General features: G+C 41.4%; 1 protein-coding gene across 3 annotated transcripts in view; it reads right to left on the reverse strand.

Annotated features, from left to right (window-relative positions):
• npas3 (neuronal PAS domain protein 3) overlaps positions 1-17,384 on the reverse strand; it is a 1,239,764-nt gene that overhangs the window by 161,336 nt on the left and 1,061,044 nt on the right. For all 3 annotated transcript variants that reach the window (XM_080202857.1, XM_080202858.1, XM_080202859.1), the window contains exon 6: positions 4,742-4,916. In XM_080202857.1, the coding sequence (XP_080058983.1) occupies positions 4,742-4,916 (175 nt within the window). The remainder of the gene's footprint in view (positions 1-4,741; positions 4,917-17,384) is intronic.

Consider the following 17,384-nt stretch of genomic DNA (forward strand, 5'->3'; position numbering starts at 1 on the left):
GGAACCTGTTGTATCAGTGCTGGCAAGCCTTCAGCTAACCCAGGGCCCTGGGCCTTGCTGAGAGATCAGTAAGCACCCCAGACACAAATTCCTTCCAGGAGCAGCATACACCCTCAGGCTCCTCAACTGAAGTGTGCACTAGTGAGTATCCAGAGACCTATCATTGGGCTCTGGTTTTACACTCACCAGGCCCAAGCTAAGCAGTTCATCTAATCTTTTCCAGCACTGGATCCAGATGCTAATGATCCCAGCAACCTCAATCCATGCCTGCTTGGTTTGGAAGCATGACCCTCTCCTGCCACCCCTTGAATTAAGGACACTCTTCCTCTCTCCCATTGTGTTGAGGAGGACCTCCAGGTCAGCTTCTGTGAAGTGAGAGGCAACCCTGCCCCAGGCTAGTTAACTACCTTTCCTCTCCCATCACTGATGCTGCAAAACCTTCAGTCAAATGGCAGCCATAGTACTGGCTGGTGTGTATACAGTTCCAACTTCATTCCCACCTCTGCTGCCACTAATTGGCTGCCAACTTCACTCCCTGCCAGTAGCAGTCCACCTCCATGAAAATCTAGAGTTAGGACTGCTACCCTAACCCTGACCCCTCCTGGGCAGAGGTGGGTTCAGAACTTGAGAACTGTCCTGGCCCCGTATGGAAATTCAGACCCAAGAGCAAACAACCACTGAAGTAGCTTTGCTCCAGAGAAAAACTAGTTATTTTCCAATGGCTATCAGTTTCCAAAAAAAAACAAAATGTTGACCCTGAGTTGTAGGTGGAGTTAAATTAGATTAATGGGTTCCAGATAAACAGGATATAACCAACTAGCACCAATCTTGAATACATAGCCCTGGTGCAAAATCCTCAACTGCAAAAAAAAAATCGCTAAGAAACCCAAACACAACTTCACTGAAGAACAAACGCATAACATGGACAAGTTCTAACAAAACATGAAATTCCTTCCACGTTCAGGAGAAGTGTATACCCATGGGCTCCTCAACTGGAGTGTGCACTAGTGAGTATCCAGAGGCCTTATCATTGGGCCCTGGCTTTATATTCACCAGGCCCATTCTAAGCAGTTTATTTAATCTTTTCCAGCACTGGACACACCCTCAGGCTCCTCAACTGGAGTGTGCACTAGTGAATATCCAGAGGGCAGCACAGTGGTTAGCACTGCTGCCTCACAATATCGGAAACACGGGTTCAATTCTGGCCTCGGGTCATGTCTGTGTGGAGTTTGCACATTCTCCCCATGTCTGTGTGGGTCTCCACCGGGTGCTCCGGTTTCCAGCCACAGTTCAAAGATGTGCGGGTTAGGTTGATTGGCCGTGCTAAATTAATCCTAGTGCCAGGGGCATCAGCTCGGTAAATATGAGGGGTTGCAGGAATAGGCCGTGGGTGGGATTGTGGTTGGTGTAGACTTAATAGGCTGAATGGCCTCCATCTGCACTGTAGCGATTCTATGATAGAAATGAAATGAATAAGACCGGCATTCTGCGTTTTTGGTTAAATACAGCATGCAAAATTAATACATCAGACTAAAATGTAGTGATTTCCAATTTCCCTTTTAGTTTGCTCATTTTGTTCCCTTCATCAGATATTCCTAACTACACCCTATACACTAACAAGACGGGGAAGGAGGTCTATTCCTGAGGCTTCTGACAGCACTGTTCTGAAAAAATCCAAGCAGGAGGCATAAAAATGTCATACATTGTCTGCTTCTCTGATCTTTACTCTTTTTTTTGAGAGTAACACAACTCAGATTAGCACCAACACTCTCATAGTTCATAAAATGTTGAACTGTAATGGACTGCAAAATTATGACAGAAAAAAGGGACAAACATCATAGGATCTAAACTTTTCTGTCAATTGAATGTTGACCAACCAAAAGCATAAAGAGTACAACAATGTGTATATTCTACAAACTAAAAAGCATTAGGCACAAAAAATAAAATTAGTGCAAGTATCATCAATATTACCCACAGCAAATTTTATTCTAATCTCCATTTCTTGAATGAAATATTATTTAGTCTCACTTATTTTAAGACATAATACATTAAAGAATCTTTAATTATTCTGAACCAAGTAACTAGATTTCCTGCATTTGCAAACTCTTAAATTATAAAAATGGATTGCCTAAAGATTATGTAAAAACATAAATTAAAGAAATAAACAATTATCATACAAATAAATATTATCAATTGTTTATTTTGCATATAATAAAACAAGAATTATTTAGGTTGTAACACAATTTCATTGGAAAAAATCTATTTAGTGACTTCATTCCAGGGGCCATAGATCTTACATTAACGAGATAGGGATACTGCTCATTCATGACCAAAAATACTCTGCCTGCTGGAAGCACTACTATCCCAAAATATGGCCTGCTATACATTGATACTTCCATTTATAACTATAGAACTAAAGAATTTACTTATGGTTATAAGAGAACCCATTATTTTTAAGGAATGCCATTAGCTTAACAAATAATGATGGGATATGTCTAATGTAATTACAAAGATATATTCTAAACGCTTTGATATTTCAAAGTTCCATTTAAAGATTTTTAATAAAAACTTGTTAATCTAAGAATGACCACGAGTGTTGATCCTGGTGGGTGTTGTTCAATTGGTGCATACAAAAACATTTAATTAGATGCAGTCACCCATGAACAAAATACACATGACACTTTGGCTGAATTTTAGAATTCCTCCTCCATCTTCTGTTGACTAGTGTACAATAAGAGGTATGGAAAATCTCACGTTGTAGTTTCATGTTATACAATGAAATATTAATATGACTGAGACTAGAAATAAATAATGAAATAGTTCCTAGAAAATGTGCACAATTTAATTGACTTCATTTATGCTATGTGCTTGTTAAAGCAACGGCTGTTCAAGCGAGAGCCAGTGCCTGTGTACTGTACCTTGGAATTGGAGATCGGCTGATAGCTTGAACACTGATGCGGATATTTGTGCAGCCCTTTAATACATCAGCCTATCTTCAATTCCACAGTACTGTACACATGAAGGTTTGCTGTTACTTTTTGATCACTTTGAAGAAATACACAATATCAAGATGAAAAAAATTACAATTAAACAGCTTTTTATTCCTGAACTCCACCAATTTAAAAAACAGGCAAGCTTTAAAATTGAGCAGGTTCAGCATTTGCTATATTTCTCATAGTGGTCACTGTCAATTTATTATTTTGTTAAAGTAATGCATATTTTATAAAATATTTTAATTTTTTATGCAAACAATGAGTGCAGTTGAGTCTGTTTGAGCAGCTAGGAAGCAAATTTATATTGTTCTGCTGTTCTAACAGAGTTATTTTCAAGGACAGCTTTTGTTGTTCAGATGTACCAGAAAGAAAGATTCTAATGAATGTTTTTGGTCAATCAAAAAGTTGTCTGAACAAATGAATCCTTGAACTTCCACAATTTGAGAAAGAGAAGTGTTGGACCTATAACCGCACGTGCGCACCCATCCACCCACACACCCGCCCCCACACACACACACACACACACACACACACACACACACACACACACACACACACACACACACACACACACACACACACACACACACACACACACACACACACACTCCTTGACAACATATAGGTGAATAATACTAATAAATTTTGTCTAATGAACAGTATGTTGGAGATAGACATCCCAGAGTGGATTTGTATTAGCAGTGCAGTACAAGAAAATGAATGCCATATTAAATTTTCTATGCCTTCTTAGTACAATAATGATTTCCCAAGTAAGCAAACAGATCTTACACTCTTAATCAGACCTCTCATTAAATTCTCCACCTCCTCCTCCAGAGAAAATTCACTTTTTAAACTGCTCCTGCTCTTGCTCATCCACTCCAGCTCATAAGAATATGAAATATCTACTTTAAAAAGTACAAAAAGGACAAAACCACAAATGTGGAACTTCAATTAATTTAAAGCCCCAATCAGTAAAGAATAAATCCTTAGCAGATCTAATTACTAGAGCTCTCAGAAGACCTCGGCAGACCAGCCAATCTTCCTGCTGTTTGAACAGCTTGATGAACTAAGGGACTGATGGATATCAAATCATTTTGTTTAATTTATAAATGGATTTTCCCCTAATACTTAAATTATCATCAGTACAACACCATCAAAATGGGAACATCCTGAAAGCAAAGTCTGCAAGCAGTCTGGAAAGAATCCCAATGAGCAATGTTGCTTCACTTCATTCCCCCATGATTCACCAAATTAAACAGTGAAGAGTGGGATGGAGGGTGGGGGCAAGGCTATGTAAAAATATTGCACACATTGCTTTTGTTAATTCAAGCTTGCATCCCTAGCTGGTGTAATGCAGGTAGCATAAAGATTGTAAAAAACAAAACAGCTACCAATAATTTAAAAATACTATTTCATAACTTGCCGTGCTAAATATCTGTGTCACAAATTGCAGACAATATTGCAGCATGAAAAATATGATGGACTCCAAGTAATATCTGAATTTCCTAAATTGTTACTAATACAATTTTTATATTATTAACTTAGGCCAATTTATTGTTGGCATTCTTTCAGTTCAATTAAATCTTGCTTGCCCAATGAGTTCTGAACATTTCAACAGTAATATTATATGGAATCTTAACTATTGCTCGACCTGTGTTTCCCTCTAGTCTTCACATCAGTAAATAGAGCTCAATCATTTCACAAAGGTTTTGCCCTCAACCCTGCCCTTTTCTGCTTGAAATTCCCACCTGGCTCAGGGGTCTCAGATTGTGAGGACGAAGATGCTGAGCTGGCTCCATCCTCTGCGGTACCCTGTGAGAGAATGCCTCGCCCTGGGGGAAGTTTCATGCCCAGCTGCTCTGCCATCTCCACATGGTCTCCAGGGTGGACATAATCAAACACACTGCTGCCTGTCAGTTCCACCTGAGGGGGCAGAAGTTAAAGTCTAACATCAGCATTCACTTTTCAATCAAATCCACAATATTTAGAAAATAATGGCTATTAGTTGCCACCTTAAGAATTACTGATACTGTGATAGAATATGCTTTGCTAAATGTACATTAACCCAGAACTTTTGTAATCACATTCAGGCACCTTTTGTTAAAATACATTTTTTTAATTTAATAAATGAATAATATACCAGAAACAAAGATCAAAATATGGATTAATGAACAAGTTTTCTTTGGTTGTCATAACTCCATGTAAATGTTCCTTACAATTTATTCTCCATTTTTAAAAATGGTATGGGCACAAACCTTATTAGAGAATAATTTAGGAGATTTAAATTAGTTTATTATGAAGCATCATTCATCAGTGCAAATTATTACTAAGATTCTTCATTTAAGAGCACTACATTCATTGGCTAACCCGATGAGCTATTTTCAAGTTCTGGTTGGAAGATTTATCTTGAGTAACAAATGGTAAATTATAACAGTAAGACAATTTTCAGACCACATGTAATTGTATTAACTTGGTTCTTAACTCCATTTTTTAAAGCAAGCATATTGCTGCTTTTGAATTGGTTGCTGCAACAAAGCCTGTGTTATATACTTCCAATTTGCATCTAACATTATTTTGACAACACCTTTGTATACATGTTTCTGTATACAAAGGTAATTTTAGTAAATGGCTTTACATCATTTCTACGGTAAATATCCCATGAGGCCAATGGCTGATAATAGGTTTTTCATTAATCTGCTTTTTTGCATCATAACAGCAGACATATTTCAAAGATGCTGTAGGTCACAAAGCATTTTTAGAGAAACTATACAATTAGAGTGGGTAAAACATTCATGTCATGCAATGTGAGATATTTATTATCAAGACGGAGACTTATCAACCATTAAGGATTGCACATTCACTAGCCTTAAATTAACAATTGCCGATGATGGAGTAATGGTAACGTACCAGGCTAGCAATGCAGAGTCCAGGCTAATGCTCAGGGGACACAGGTTCAAATCCCAACACAGTAGCTGGTTGAATTTAAATTCAACTAATAAATCTGGAATTAAAAGCCAGTCCCAGTAATGGTGATCATGAAATCATTGTTGATCGCTGTAAAAATCTGGTTCACTAATGTAATCTGGTCTATAGGTGACTGCAAACCCACTGAAATATAACTGCCCTCTGGAACACAGCTAACTGATCCCATAACAATGGATCAAGTCTAACCTCTGCAGTCCTGTCACATCCAGTTGTGGATGGTGGTGGACAATTAAAGAACTAACTGGTGGAGGAGCCTCCATCCTCAACAATGGGAGCAACACAACAATGCAAAAGATAAAGTACGTTTAAAACCAACTTCAGAAATACCGAGTGATGAATGATCCATTTTGACCTCCTCCAGTCTTAATTCAGCTAAATAATGCAAAGGCCATAGGCCCTGACAACAACAGAACTGAAGACTGAAAGGCTCTAGAACTTGCTATTCCAGTAAGCTGTTCCAGTACATTTACTCAGCAATGTGGAAAATTGCCCAGGGATGTTCTGTCCACAAAAAGCAACACAAATACAACCCAACCAATTATCACCCTATAAATCCACTCTCGATCATCAGCTATGGGGAAGATGTCAGTGACAATATTATCAACTGGCACACATCCTCAGCAATAACCTACTTGCTGATGCTCAGTTTGGATTCTGCCAGGATCACTCATTCTTGACCTCATTACAGCCTTGGTTCAAACATGGATAAAAGAGCTCAACTGTGCTTGATATTAAGGCAGCATTTTACAGAGTGTGGACCAAGGAATCCTAGCAGAACTTGGGTCAATGGGAATCAGGGAAAACTCTCCACTGGTTGGAATCAAACCAAGCCAAAGTAGAGGAGTCACATGGACACAAAACTTCAACTCTTGTTTCTCTCTCCATAGATGCTGCCAGACCTGCGGGGTTTATCCAGCATTTTGTTTTTATTTCTAAAAGGAACATGGTTGTGCTTGATGGAGGTCAATCATCACAGTTCCTTGACAACACTGCAGGAGTCCATCATAGAACATAGAACATTACAGCGCAGAACAGGCCCTTTGGCCCACAATGTTGCGCCAACCAATTAAAAAAAGCAATGACCCTCTAACCTAAACGAATCCCTTTCCATCCATAAACCTATCCACGGATCTCTTAAATGCCCCCAAACTAGGCGCATCTACAACTGCAGCAGGCAGGGCATTCCAATCCCTCACCACCCTCTGGGTAAAGAACCTACCTCTGACATCCGTCCTATATCTACCACCCCTTAATTTAAAGCTATGCCCCCTCATGCTAGCTTTCTCCATCCGAGGAAAAAGGCTATCACTGTCCATCCTATCTAAACCTCTAATCATCTTATATGTTTCAATAAGGTCCCCTCTTAGCCGCCTTCTTTCTAACGAAAACAACCCCAAATCCTTCAGTCTCTCCTCATAGGACCTTCCCTCCATACCAGGCAACATCCTGCTAAACCTCCTCTGCACCCTCTCCAATGCCTCCACATCCTTCCTATAATGTGGGGACCAGAACTGCACACAATACTCCAAGTGCGGACGCACCAGAGTTTTGTACAGTTGCAACATGACGTTGCGGCTCCTAAATTCAATCCCCCTACCAATAAACGCCAAGACACCATATGCCTTCCTAACTACCTTATCTACTTGATTCCCAACTTTCAGGGATCTATACACCTAGATCCCTCTGTTCATCAACACTATTCAGAGTCCTACCGTTGGCCCTATACTCTACACATCTGTTATTCCCGCCAAAGTGAATTACCTCACACTTTTCCGCATTAAACTCCATCTGCCACCTCTCGGCCCAGGTTAGTGTCTGTCCTATAGCCAACTATCTTCAGCTGCTATATCACTGACCTTTTCTCCATCACAAGGTCAGAAGTCAGGGTGCTTATTAATGACCGCAAAATGTTCAGTAAACATTAGTTCAGATACTGAAACAGTCTGTGTCCATGTGCAGCAAGACCTGGACAACAGGCTGATAATTGGCAATTTACATTTGTGCTACGCAAGTTCCAGGCAATGAGCATCACCACCAAGAGAGAATTCAATTCATTTAAAAGCATTATCAACAATGAATGCCTAACTTTTAATATGCTGGGGGTTACCATGGACCAGAAACTAAATTGGACCAACTATATAAATATTCTGGCTACAACAGCAGGTAAGAGAGTGGGAATTCTGTGGTGAGTAACTCAACTTTTGACTCCCCAATGCCTGTACACCATTTACAAGGCACAAATCACAATTCTGATGGAATACTCTCACTTGTCTGGATAAGTACAGTTCCTATAACACTCATAAAGCTTGACACCATCCAGGACAAAGCAGCCCTTTTGATTGGCACCATCTTCAGCATTCACTCTCTCCACCACTGCTGCACAGTTACAGCATTTCGCAACATTTACAAGCTGCACTGCAGCAACTCACTAAGGCTTCTTCGCCAGCACCTTACTAACCTTACACTACCCTGACTTGGGACCATATTCTGTTCCTTCACTGTCATTAGATCAGAGTTTTGTAACTCCCTTCCTAACAGCACTGTGTGTGTATTTGCACCACATATATTGTGGCAGTTCAAGTAGGCAGCTAGGGATTTGCAATCCTTGCAATATTTGCCAAGTCTTAGCCAGCGGCACTCATCCTGTGAAAAAATGAAAAAGAGCATCGTACATTTTTCCTTTAGAAGTGTCCACTATTAATTTAATGTCAATGAGATGACAATCAAAGATATTGAAAGTAATGATTTAAATACGCTTATTTATTCTGTTTAATTTAATAACCTTTTCACTATCTCCTAACAAATGTTTACATGCACTGGGTTATCTTCCCATAGGTATTAGCATCCCACAGATACTTTTTCAATGTAACTACATTTTATATAGGTAAGATGAATAGCAAGTACTAGTTGGGGAATGGTTTGGGTTATCATAACCAATCCTAAGGTTCAGATAACAGTTATTAATATAATGCCCCATTGGGCCCCAAAATTGTGATGGTCATGTGATAAACTGAGTAATAACGAAGGCATCATAAAGATGTATGGGTTGGATGGATTGGTGAAGATGTGTGGGGTTACGGGGATAGGGTGGAGGTAGGGGAGAGGCCTGGATAAGTGTTTACATATTACCATGCTTATTCTGCAAAAAACTACACTGACTCACCATAGCCTTGTATATTTTATTACAAAAAATGAAACAATGAGTACTCAAAGTCCCAGCACAGTATCAATTTCTGCTAATTTAACATTGCAGATTGCATCTTCCATTACAATTTAAAGGGAGGTGGAAGAAGAAAGCCATCAAATAGCATCCCCTCACCTGAGCTGAGAGCCTCAACAATCTCCCAACTCAAAAATTTGGTATTCTCGTTAATCGAAATGGGAAAATGGTGTCTGCTTGCTAGCTTAGCTGCATACTCAGTCTTATGCTGATGCTTTACTCTTCACTGTGCATCATTTTCTAACTGAGATTAGGTAGTCTGCTCCCATACATTGTCAATACTACTTTTTAATCAGTAACTTTGTCAGATATCCACAAACAGAACCATCTTTGCTAAGTGCTTTGCCTTTGAACTGTATCTCCTATCCTTGCTGATTGAGCCTGGTAACTGCTCACTTGGAAATGAAATGTTTGGACCTGCATCATTGTCAGGAACTGATCCTTTATGCATCATGTGCATTTTTGATTTGTTCATTTAACAAACTGCGGCATAATTTTACAAACTGATAGTAAGCCCTGTGAGCCCCACGAAAAGATCACACACAAAATCTATCTCACAATTATGAATCCCAGAAATAAACTAGTGTATGGAAGATCATTTTGAATTAGATTTTGAAATGTTGGAATCTAAAGTCTCTGATTCTTTATTTCTGTATCTGAAACAACATAGATTCCATGGAGTTAAACTTTCCTCTTCATCACTTGGGTAATAACCTGAGAGAAAATACTGATTTTCGTTCCATTTAAATCAGTGAAATCAGAGGTCCCATTTAACACTTGATATGCATACTCAGTGGAACTGCAAGTGGTTGCGAATCCCAGTCCTGCCCTAGTAGAATAACAAATCACAACATAATGCGAACTGCCACTTAAGATCAGCATCCAAGTCCTCTTCAATGTCCATATATGAAGCAGATACTGCAATGTCCTCTTGTTCAAGAGGTTCACCCTTGGAGTGAGCGAGATTGTTAAGACCGCAGCAACACTCACTCAAGCAGGTGTCCCCGGATCAGTCGAGACATCTCAACCTCATCTGCAACTCAATCATCCTCTCCACCACTCCTCTTATAGATGCATGGCAATGGCTGTATTTCTCCTCAGGGTCTGTCCTCAGGTGCCTGACAGGTGTCATCAGCTACCTTTAAACAGTAAAGCTTGTCATTAATCACTGAGGTGAGCTGGAGCAGTGAAGAGCCTGGGCATTTGCAAGTGGTGATGAACGTATGCATCATGCCTGGGTACCTTGCACACACCTGCAGAATCTGGGTTTTGTGGTCACAGACAGTCTGAACATTCACCAAGTGAAGCGCTTTCCTGTTCAGAAAGACATCCAAGTTGTATAGCTGGCACCTTGGCGATCACATGGGTGCATTTGATGGCACCCCAGATGGTGGGGGAGCACTGCAATGGTAGCACAGTCACCCACACAGCTTGCCTGACTTGGTAAATCATAAAATGAATGAATCTGCTCAAATATCTAAACAGGAGTGACTGGTGCAGCTGATTGACAGTTGCCATAGAGATCATCCACAGTGCCCTGGAATGAGCTGGAGGGATAAATATTCAGTGTCACAGTGACATTCAGAGCCACAGGCAATAGGTGCACTACTGCACACACAACTGACAGTTGCTCATCACAACTTCTCTTGAATAAGGGAATAAGTGGTTTGTAAAAGAAGTGAAACCACTTATTCCATCTGAAGAAACTACAGCTGTCAGTCAGACTGAAGGTCATTGTAAACATTGCAGTTAGCAGCAATGGGGTACTTGAGATGCATTCAAGAGTGAAGGGAAAGGTAAATAAACACAACTGTTTGAGACATTGATCGGACGCAAGACTGGGCGGAGAAGTGGCAGATGGATTTCAACCCAAATAAGTGTGTGGTGATGCATTTTGGCAGGTCAAATAGGATGACAGAATATAATATTAAGGGTAAGACTCTTGGCAGTGTGGAAGATCAGAAGGATCTTGGGGTCTGGGTTCATAGGACACTCAAAGCAGCTTCGCAGGTAGAGGCTGTGGTTAAGAAGGCGTATGGTGTACTGACCTTCATCAATCGAGGAATTGAGTTTAGGAGTCGGGAGATAATGTTGCAGCTGTATAAGACCCTGGTCAGACCCCGCTTGGAGGGCTGTGCTCAGTTCTGGTCGCCTCATTACAGAAAGGATGTGGAAGCCATAGAAAGGGTGTAGAGGAGATTTACAATGATGTTGCCTGGATTGGGTGGCATGCCTTATGAGGATAGGTTGAGAGAGCTCTGTCTTTTCTTCTCGGAGAGACAAAGGATGAGGGGTGACCTAATGAAGGTATATAAGATGTTGAGAGGTATTGATTGAGTGGATTTCCCACAGCTGAAATGATTGCCACAAGAGGACACAGGTTTAAGGTGCTGGGGAGTAGGTACAGAGGAGATGTCAGGGGTAAGTTTTTTACTTAGAGGGTGGTGGGTGCATGGAATCGACTGCTGGCAGTGGTGGTGGAGGTGGATTTGATAGGGTCTTTTAAAAGACTTTTGGACAAGTACATGAAACTTAAAAAGGTAGAGGGTTATAGATAAGCCTAGTAGGTAGGGACATGATCGGCACAACTTGTGGGCTAAAGGGCCTGTTTGTGTTGTAGTTTTTCTAACTGACTGGAGCTGTCAATCAAAGCCTATTCCAAAGCATATGAAATTGGACGAGATCAAAGATTGTCAATGGAAAAGTGGAGGTTTCAAAGGTTTCAGCTTTCTAGGAAGGCTCAGAGACTTCAACTAAAAGCTGTGTGGATAAACTGGGATGGGAGAACATCTGCAGAGAATGGAACCCACCCATCAGGGAAAATTACATTTCCTTTCTGTCAGAGAACTTCAAAGGGGTCTGCTCATACCTGCATCTTCTGACAGAGGAAAAGGGACATCTGTGCTACAGAATGGAGTGCTACAATGACAGCCTGTCAGCTGTCAAGGGGGCATGTCAATTAAAGTGACCTGGCCATTTCAAATTTTTCACAGTTGATATACAGGACTAAAGATGTTAATCACAGAGCTGCCTGAAATCACCATTCCAGGGGTGATCTTCAAGTCTGCTAGGGCTAAAAGAGGTACTCAACCCTTGATGCCCCCATCCTGGTGAAGAGTAGCAAGGTCCACCCCTTGACCTCAGCCTGAGCCCACTTAACCCCCAGGACCCTTGAGTGGTCTTTCCTCTGCAGCTTACAGGAGCAGCAGAAGGTACATGGGATTTACACGCTTGACCACTCCTCAAGGCAGCAGGCCAGGGTGCCCATGTCAGGGAGCATTGTACCATTGACAGTGCTGAGGTGCATGGCCTGAAAGGGAGCTCGAGTAGGCATTTGAGGGCAGGAGGGGGCTGAGTGAGGTTTAAAGGGGTAAGGTGAGCCTGAGGCAGTGTCTGGTTGCGGCGGAGGGGGGGGGGGGGGGCGGTGGGGAGGAGGGTCGGGTAGTGTCACCTTCATGCTTATGTGGTGTAGGGGGATGGGCAACTCATTACTTGACTGACAGGGAGGATGTCTCTCTTTGTGTGGGGCTGGTGGTAGTACCTGGGTCATCATTGAGGGAAGGGGGAGGGGAACAAATCTGTTCGGCAGGGGAAGGTGGATCTGTCCATGGATGTGGAGATTCATGGACAATAGTAAGAATGGTGGATGTATCCCACTTGACTGACAGCCCCAGCGCTAACATGAACACTGAGCCTGAAAATGAGTGAATCATGGCCTTTAAGTCTACTTTCTATTGGAAACACCAGGTGATTCCCAATGGATGGGTCAGCATAATTCAAATTGCAATCCACCTACACTTAGACATTTTTCAGGAGCTTGGGGTGATTTGCGCCATGAAGGACATCAGTGGGATTTAAAGATGATGGCAAAATCAACTCATCAGAGATCAGGCACCCTTTTCATAGTGCACCTCAATCTCAAAATGAAGGTAAAGTCCCTTCTCCCTCCCCTCAGACATCATGACTTTTCCAGAGACAAGGGTCAACCTCTCCCGATCACTAAATGTTTGTGTTCATGTCACCGCACCCCCTCATCCCACCCCATCCCCACCTCACACCAGGCAGGCATCCGTGTGAACTTTTCCCTATCCTCGCCAACATCAGACCCTATCCCTTGGCTGTGGCAACCTGGCACTGCCCCCTAGCATCCTGACAGTTCCAACCCAACACTGGCAGCCATATTCATGACTACCCAGGGGCTGCAATGACCTCCAAGCCCCTGGTACAGTCATCACATCTATCCACAGCAGTGGCTCTGAGAACATCCTCACTGAGGAACTGTTGAACTGTCTGAGTTGTGCCTGCTGTTTGTATTGATTGAAAGTAGCCTCCAGTAAAGGCATGCTGTTCAGGCTTAAGGGTTAGAATTAAATTATATTCTTTGAAAAATTACAGTCAGACTGCACACCTGGAGTGGGATTTTACAGCCTTGCTCAAGCGAGATCAGAAATTCTCACCCTAGGTCAATGGACATTTTTATTGTCCACCCCTCGCCTACTCCGCTTCCATGGTGTGCACAACAGTAGAATTCCGGTGCTGACCTTTCTAGGAAGGGCTTCAGACTTGAAAAAAATTACCTTTAGAAAGAATACCTGCTCAAAATGAGGAAGCACTTCATAGTTAATGGACCATCAATGCTATTAAAACAAACAAAGCTAATCTCTTCTTTGAAAACTGTCAATCAAGATGTTTGTAAAAGTCAATAGACCAAGAAATCGAATGTAAACAATGCACTTCAAAGCATTTACCCATCTCAGCAAGGCTTGTAAATGTTAATAGGGCATGAAATGGAATGTGGACAAACCACTTCAAAGCTGTTCAAGGCAACAGAGAGAAGCATTTCTACTTCATCAGACAGCTCTTTGAAATTGACATGAGAGATCAAAGTTTTACAAAGCAACAAAGAGAAGACTTCCTACTTCAACTTAACAGCTCTTTCTGGCAGATATGCTAAGAGAGAGAGATCAAAAATGTTCATAGCAAGACTAGCCACGTGGCCACCATCTCAGTGGAGACCTCTAACATGAACCCTTCCAGCCTAGTCTGACCCCTCCCCCCCAACACCACCTCTCTCGAAGGATCCCTCAAGAACCAACTCCCTTGAACAACCCCTCCCCCCCACCCTCACCGAATTCTGGCAGCAACTGCTTTGCCCATGAGCACCCTGGAGGTAAGTGTGCAGATGTGAGTCTATAGCACCTGGTCCCTGCCTTAAGAACCAGTGGTGTTTTGTGCCCAGGTGACTTCCTGGTGCAGCAGCATGCCTGGAGGATATTGTATTCAATTTTAATCTCACTAATGAGATTAAAATGGATGCAAATGAATGTCAGAACGGAACAAATTATGTCGTGCGCCCAATGGTAACATGCTGTAAGGATCAGTTGACCGAATAAACTATGTAACCAAATGACAAAATTATGTGGTGGTCAGCTGACCAGCTGATTTAGTGTAAATAAGAAGCTTCTAGGGTTTGTGGGAGCTTGGAATGGCCTAACAACGAGCTCTGTCTGATCAGGTTCTCATTTTTCTGGGAGAGATCCTCATCACACCAGCTGTAGTGGGCTGGGTGCATTGGGAACTGTTTTAACACCTGGAACAAAAACCGTTTCCGGCCTCTTGCTACAATCACCAGGCCAGCAGCAGTTGCACCTGGGGCTGGAGAATCGCCCCCAAGATTCATTTCCAACAATAGCAACCATCAGAACTTCAAAACAATTTTGGTAGGTTTTCAAAGCTAACCATACTACAGAACTTCACTAGTTCAATGAAAAATAATAACAAAACTATTGCTGGGAGTTTAATTGACCAATCTAAAAGCCATATTTCCATTATACCGCTATGTAAGTATGTTTGTTATTCAAAGGGCATCTGAGAAGTCCTTTGTAATCCTTTATTTTGTAGTTGTAAATTTAGTGTGCAAACATTTATAAACAATTACTGTTGCCTATTTAAAACAGCCCCCTCATTTCAAAAATTTAAGACGTGTGCACATTACGACTGCAGCATCAACAAGACATCTTTCAGCTTAATCCTTTATGGATTAGTCAAATCTTATCGCATCTCTCCAGTTTTGCAAATTGTGTTTTTGTCCCAGAGACGGCAATCTGCCTGAGTTTAATAATTCAATAGCACAACCAAAATTGCCATCAGTTAGCTAAACACACATGAAATTGTTACTTTCACGGCATTAAGACAAGGTTTGGATTTCAGCAGTGTCTAGTAAAATGCTACATTAAATGATTGCAAAATCCTTTTTGTCTTTGACTGTTTCAGTTATCCGTAATACAAATATGCAGAATAGACTAAAAACAAGGAAAAATACATTTGTAGTTACTTCAGAAGTAAGTATTTTTCCAGTAGTTATTTGATGACTATTTACTTTGACATAATGATACCTAAAAATTTGAAAGCACAGGTCTTTCAGGAAAATTCACACATATTTACAAACCTTGTATTAAAGTGGGAAAGGAGGGTGGGGGGGAGGAGGGGGACTGTGGGTTAGAGGGGACCTTGAAGTTTACTTTGAGATTGCCAGCGTCTTCAGGTCTCGCACATCTTTTTCCCAGCAGGAATCTCCCCGAGCGCCAGAAAACTGACAAAGTATTGGTTAATTGTGATCTAGATCAAGCCTACCCACCCACCGGAATTCTCATCGCTCCCCTCCGCTCCCCCCATCCCTGCCCACCAGGAACCTCCAACCGCATCCAAGGCTGGGATTCTCTGGTGCTGTTGCAGTGAATGAAGTTTTCTCTGAGCACCAAATTCTCCATTCACACTGGCAGTGGGATGGGAAAGTACGAGAGTGGGGCATCCCCTCCTTAGTTATTTTTTGGGAAAATTCTGCCCAAATTGTATTTTTCTTTGTAAGTAGCGTCTAATTAAACATTAGACAAGAAAATGTGCAGTAAGTGGTAGAGCTTACTTTGGCATTTAACATTCAACGTAATTCTTCAATCTCACCGACGGCTGAGATTATCCAGTTCCACTGCTGTAAACATAAATTTGACTGAGTGCCAAATTCTCCACTCTCACTGTCAGCAGTAGCAGTGCGAGATCAGAGAATTCCAGCCATTCTTTTATTCAATCTGATTTCTACATATAATAATGAAGAAGGTGAATATAGCAGAGGGAGGCATTTGTTTGCATACTGCTGTTTCAAGGTAATGTCCTGTGGTGCTGTCTGTTTCCCCCATCCCCAGGAATCAACATCAACTGCCAACAAATTTCTACTGCAAAAACTTTAAGAAAAATATTAAAAGCATAGCTAAAGGGAGAAACATAAATTTACAGATCAGATTAACTCTGGATATTTAGTAGGGAAGTCTTCTAATATTAAAATATTAAAAAGTCTGTTACAAAAGATCCCTAAAGTAAACAGGGATGAAATAAACCATTGGAGTATAAATTGGAGCATTTCATGTTAAATTGTACATTTGGTCAGTGTTCAGTTTTGTCATAATGTACTGTACCAATCTGATACATTCAAGGGTTCAGTTCTCGACAACATTTAAAGTAGATGGTCTGTTCAGATTTGAAAAGCAGTGTCTTCACTGACATAAATAAGATGTCAAATAGTGTAAAATGTTTAAAGTTTATTTATTAGTGTCACAAATCGGCTTACATTAACACTACAATGAAGCTGCTTTTGAAATCTCCTAGTCACCATATTCCAGCGCCAGAGGGAGAATTTAGCATAGCTAATGCGCCGAACCTGCACATCTTTTGGACTGTGGGAGGAAACCGGAGCACCTCGAGGAAACCCATGCAGACACAGGGAGACTGTGCAGACTCCACACAGACAGTGACCCAAGCCGGGAATAGAACTCGGGTCCCTGGCACTGTGAGGCAGCAGTGCCAACCACTGTGCTACTGTGCTGCCCTGAAATTGTAGAAGTTGTATCTGGAACACTATTTCAAGTTCACAAGGGGAACTTGAGACAAGCGGACACAGTTTCAAAGTAATGAAAGACAAATTTAGGGCTCTCATAAATAACTTCTTATTTAAGTGGGATCAACACGTGGAATGTACTTCTAGGTGGAGCAGAGATGGCAAAAACCTCGGAATCATATAAGTTGGATGCCAGAATGCATGGAAAATATAGGTTTTACTGGAACAGGAGGGACATGATTGGTCAAATTAGCTTTTGCATTTTTAGTTACCTGCAACTTTGTGAGTTCAGGATAAC

Source organism: Carcharhinus amblyrhynchos, chromosome 14 (genome assembly GCF_965287045.1).
Source record: "Carcharhinus amblyrhynchos chromosome 14, sCarAmb.v2.hapA, whole genome shotgun sequence".
NCBI classification, from domain to species: Eukaryota; Metazoa; Chordata; class Chondrichthyes; order Carcharhiniformes; family Carcharhinidae; genus Carcharhinus; species Carcharhinus amblyrhynchos.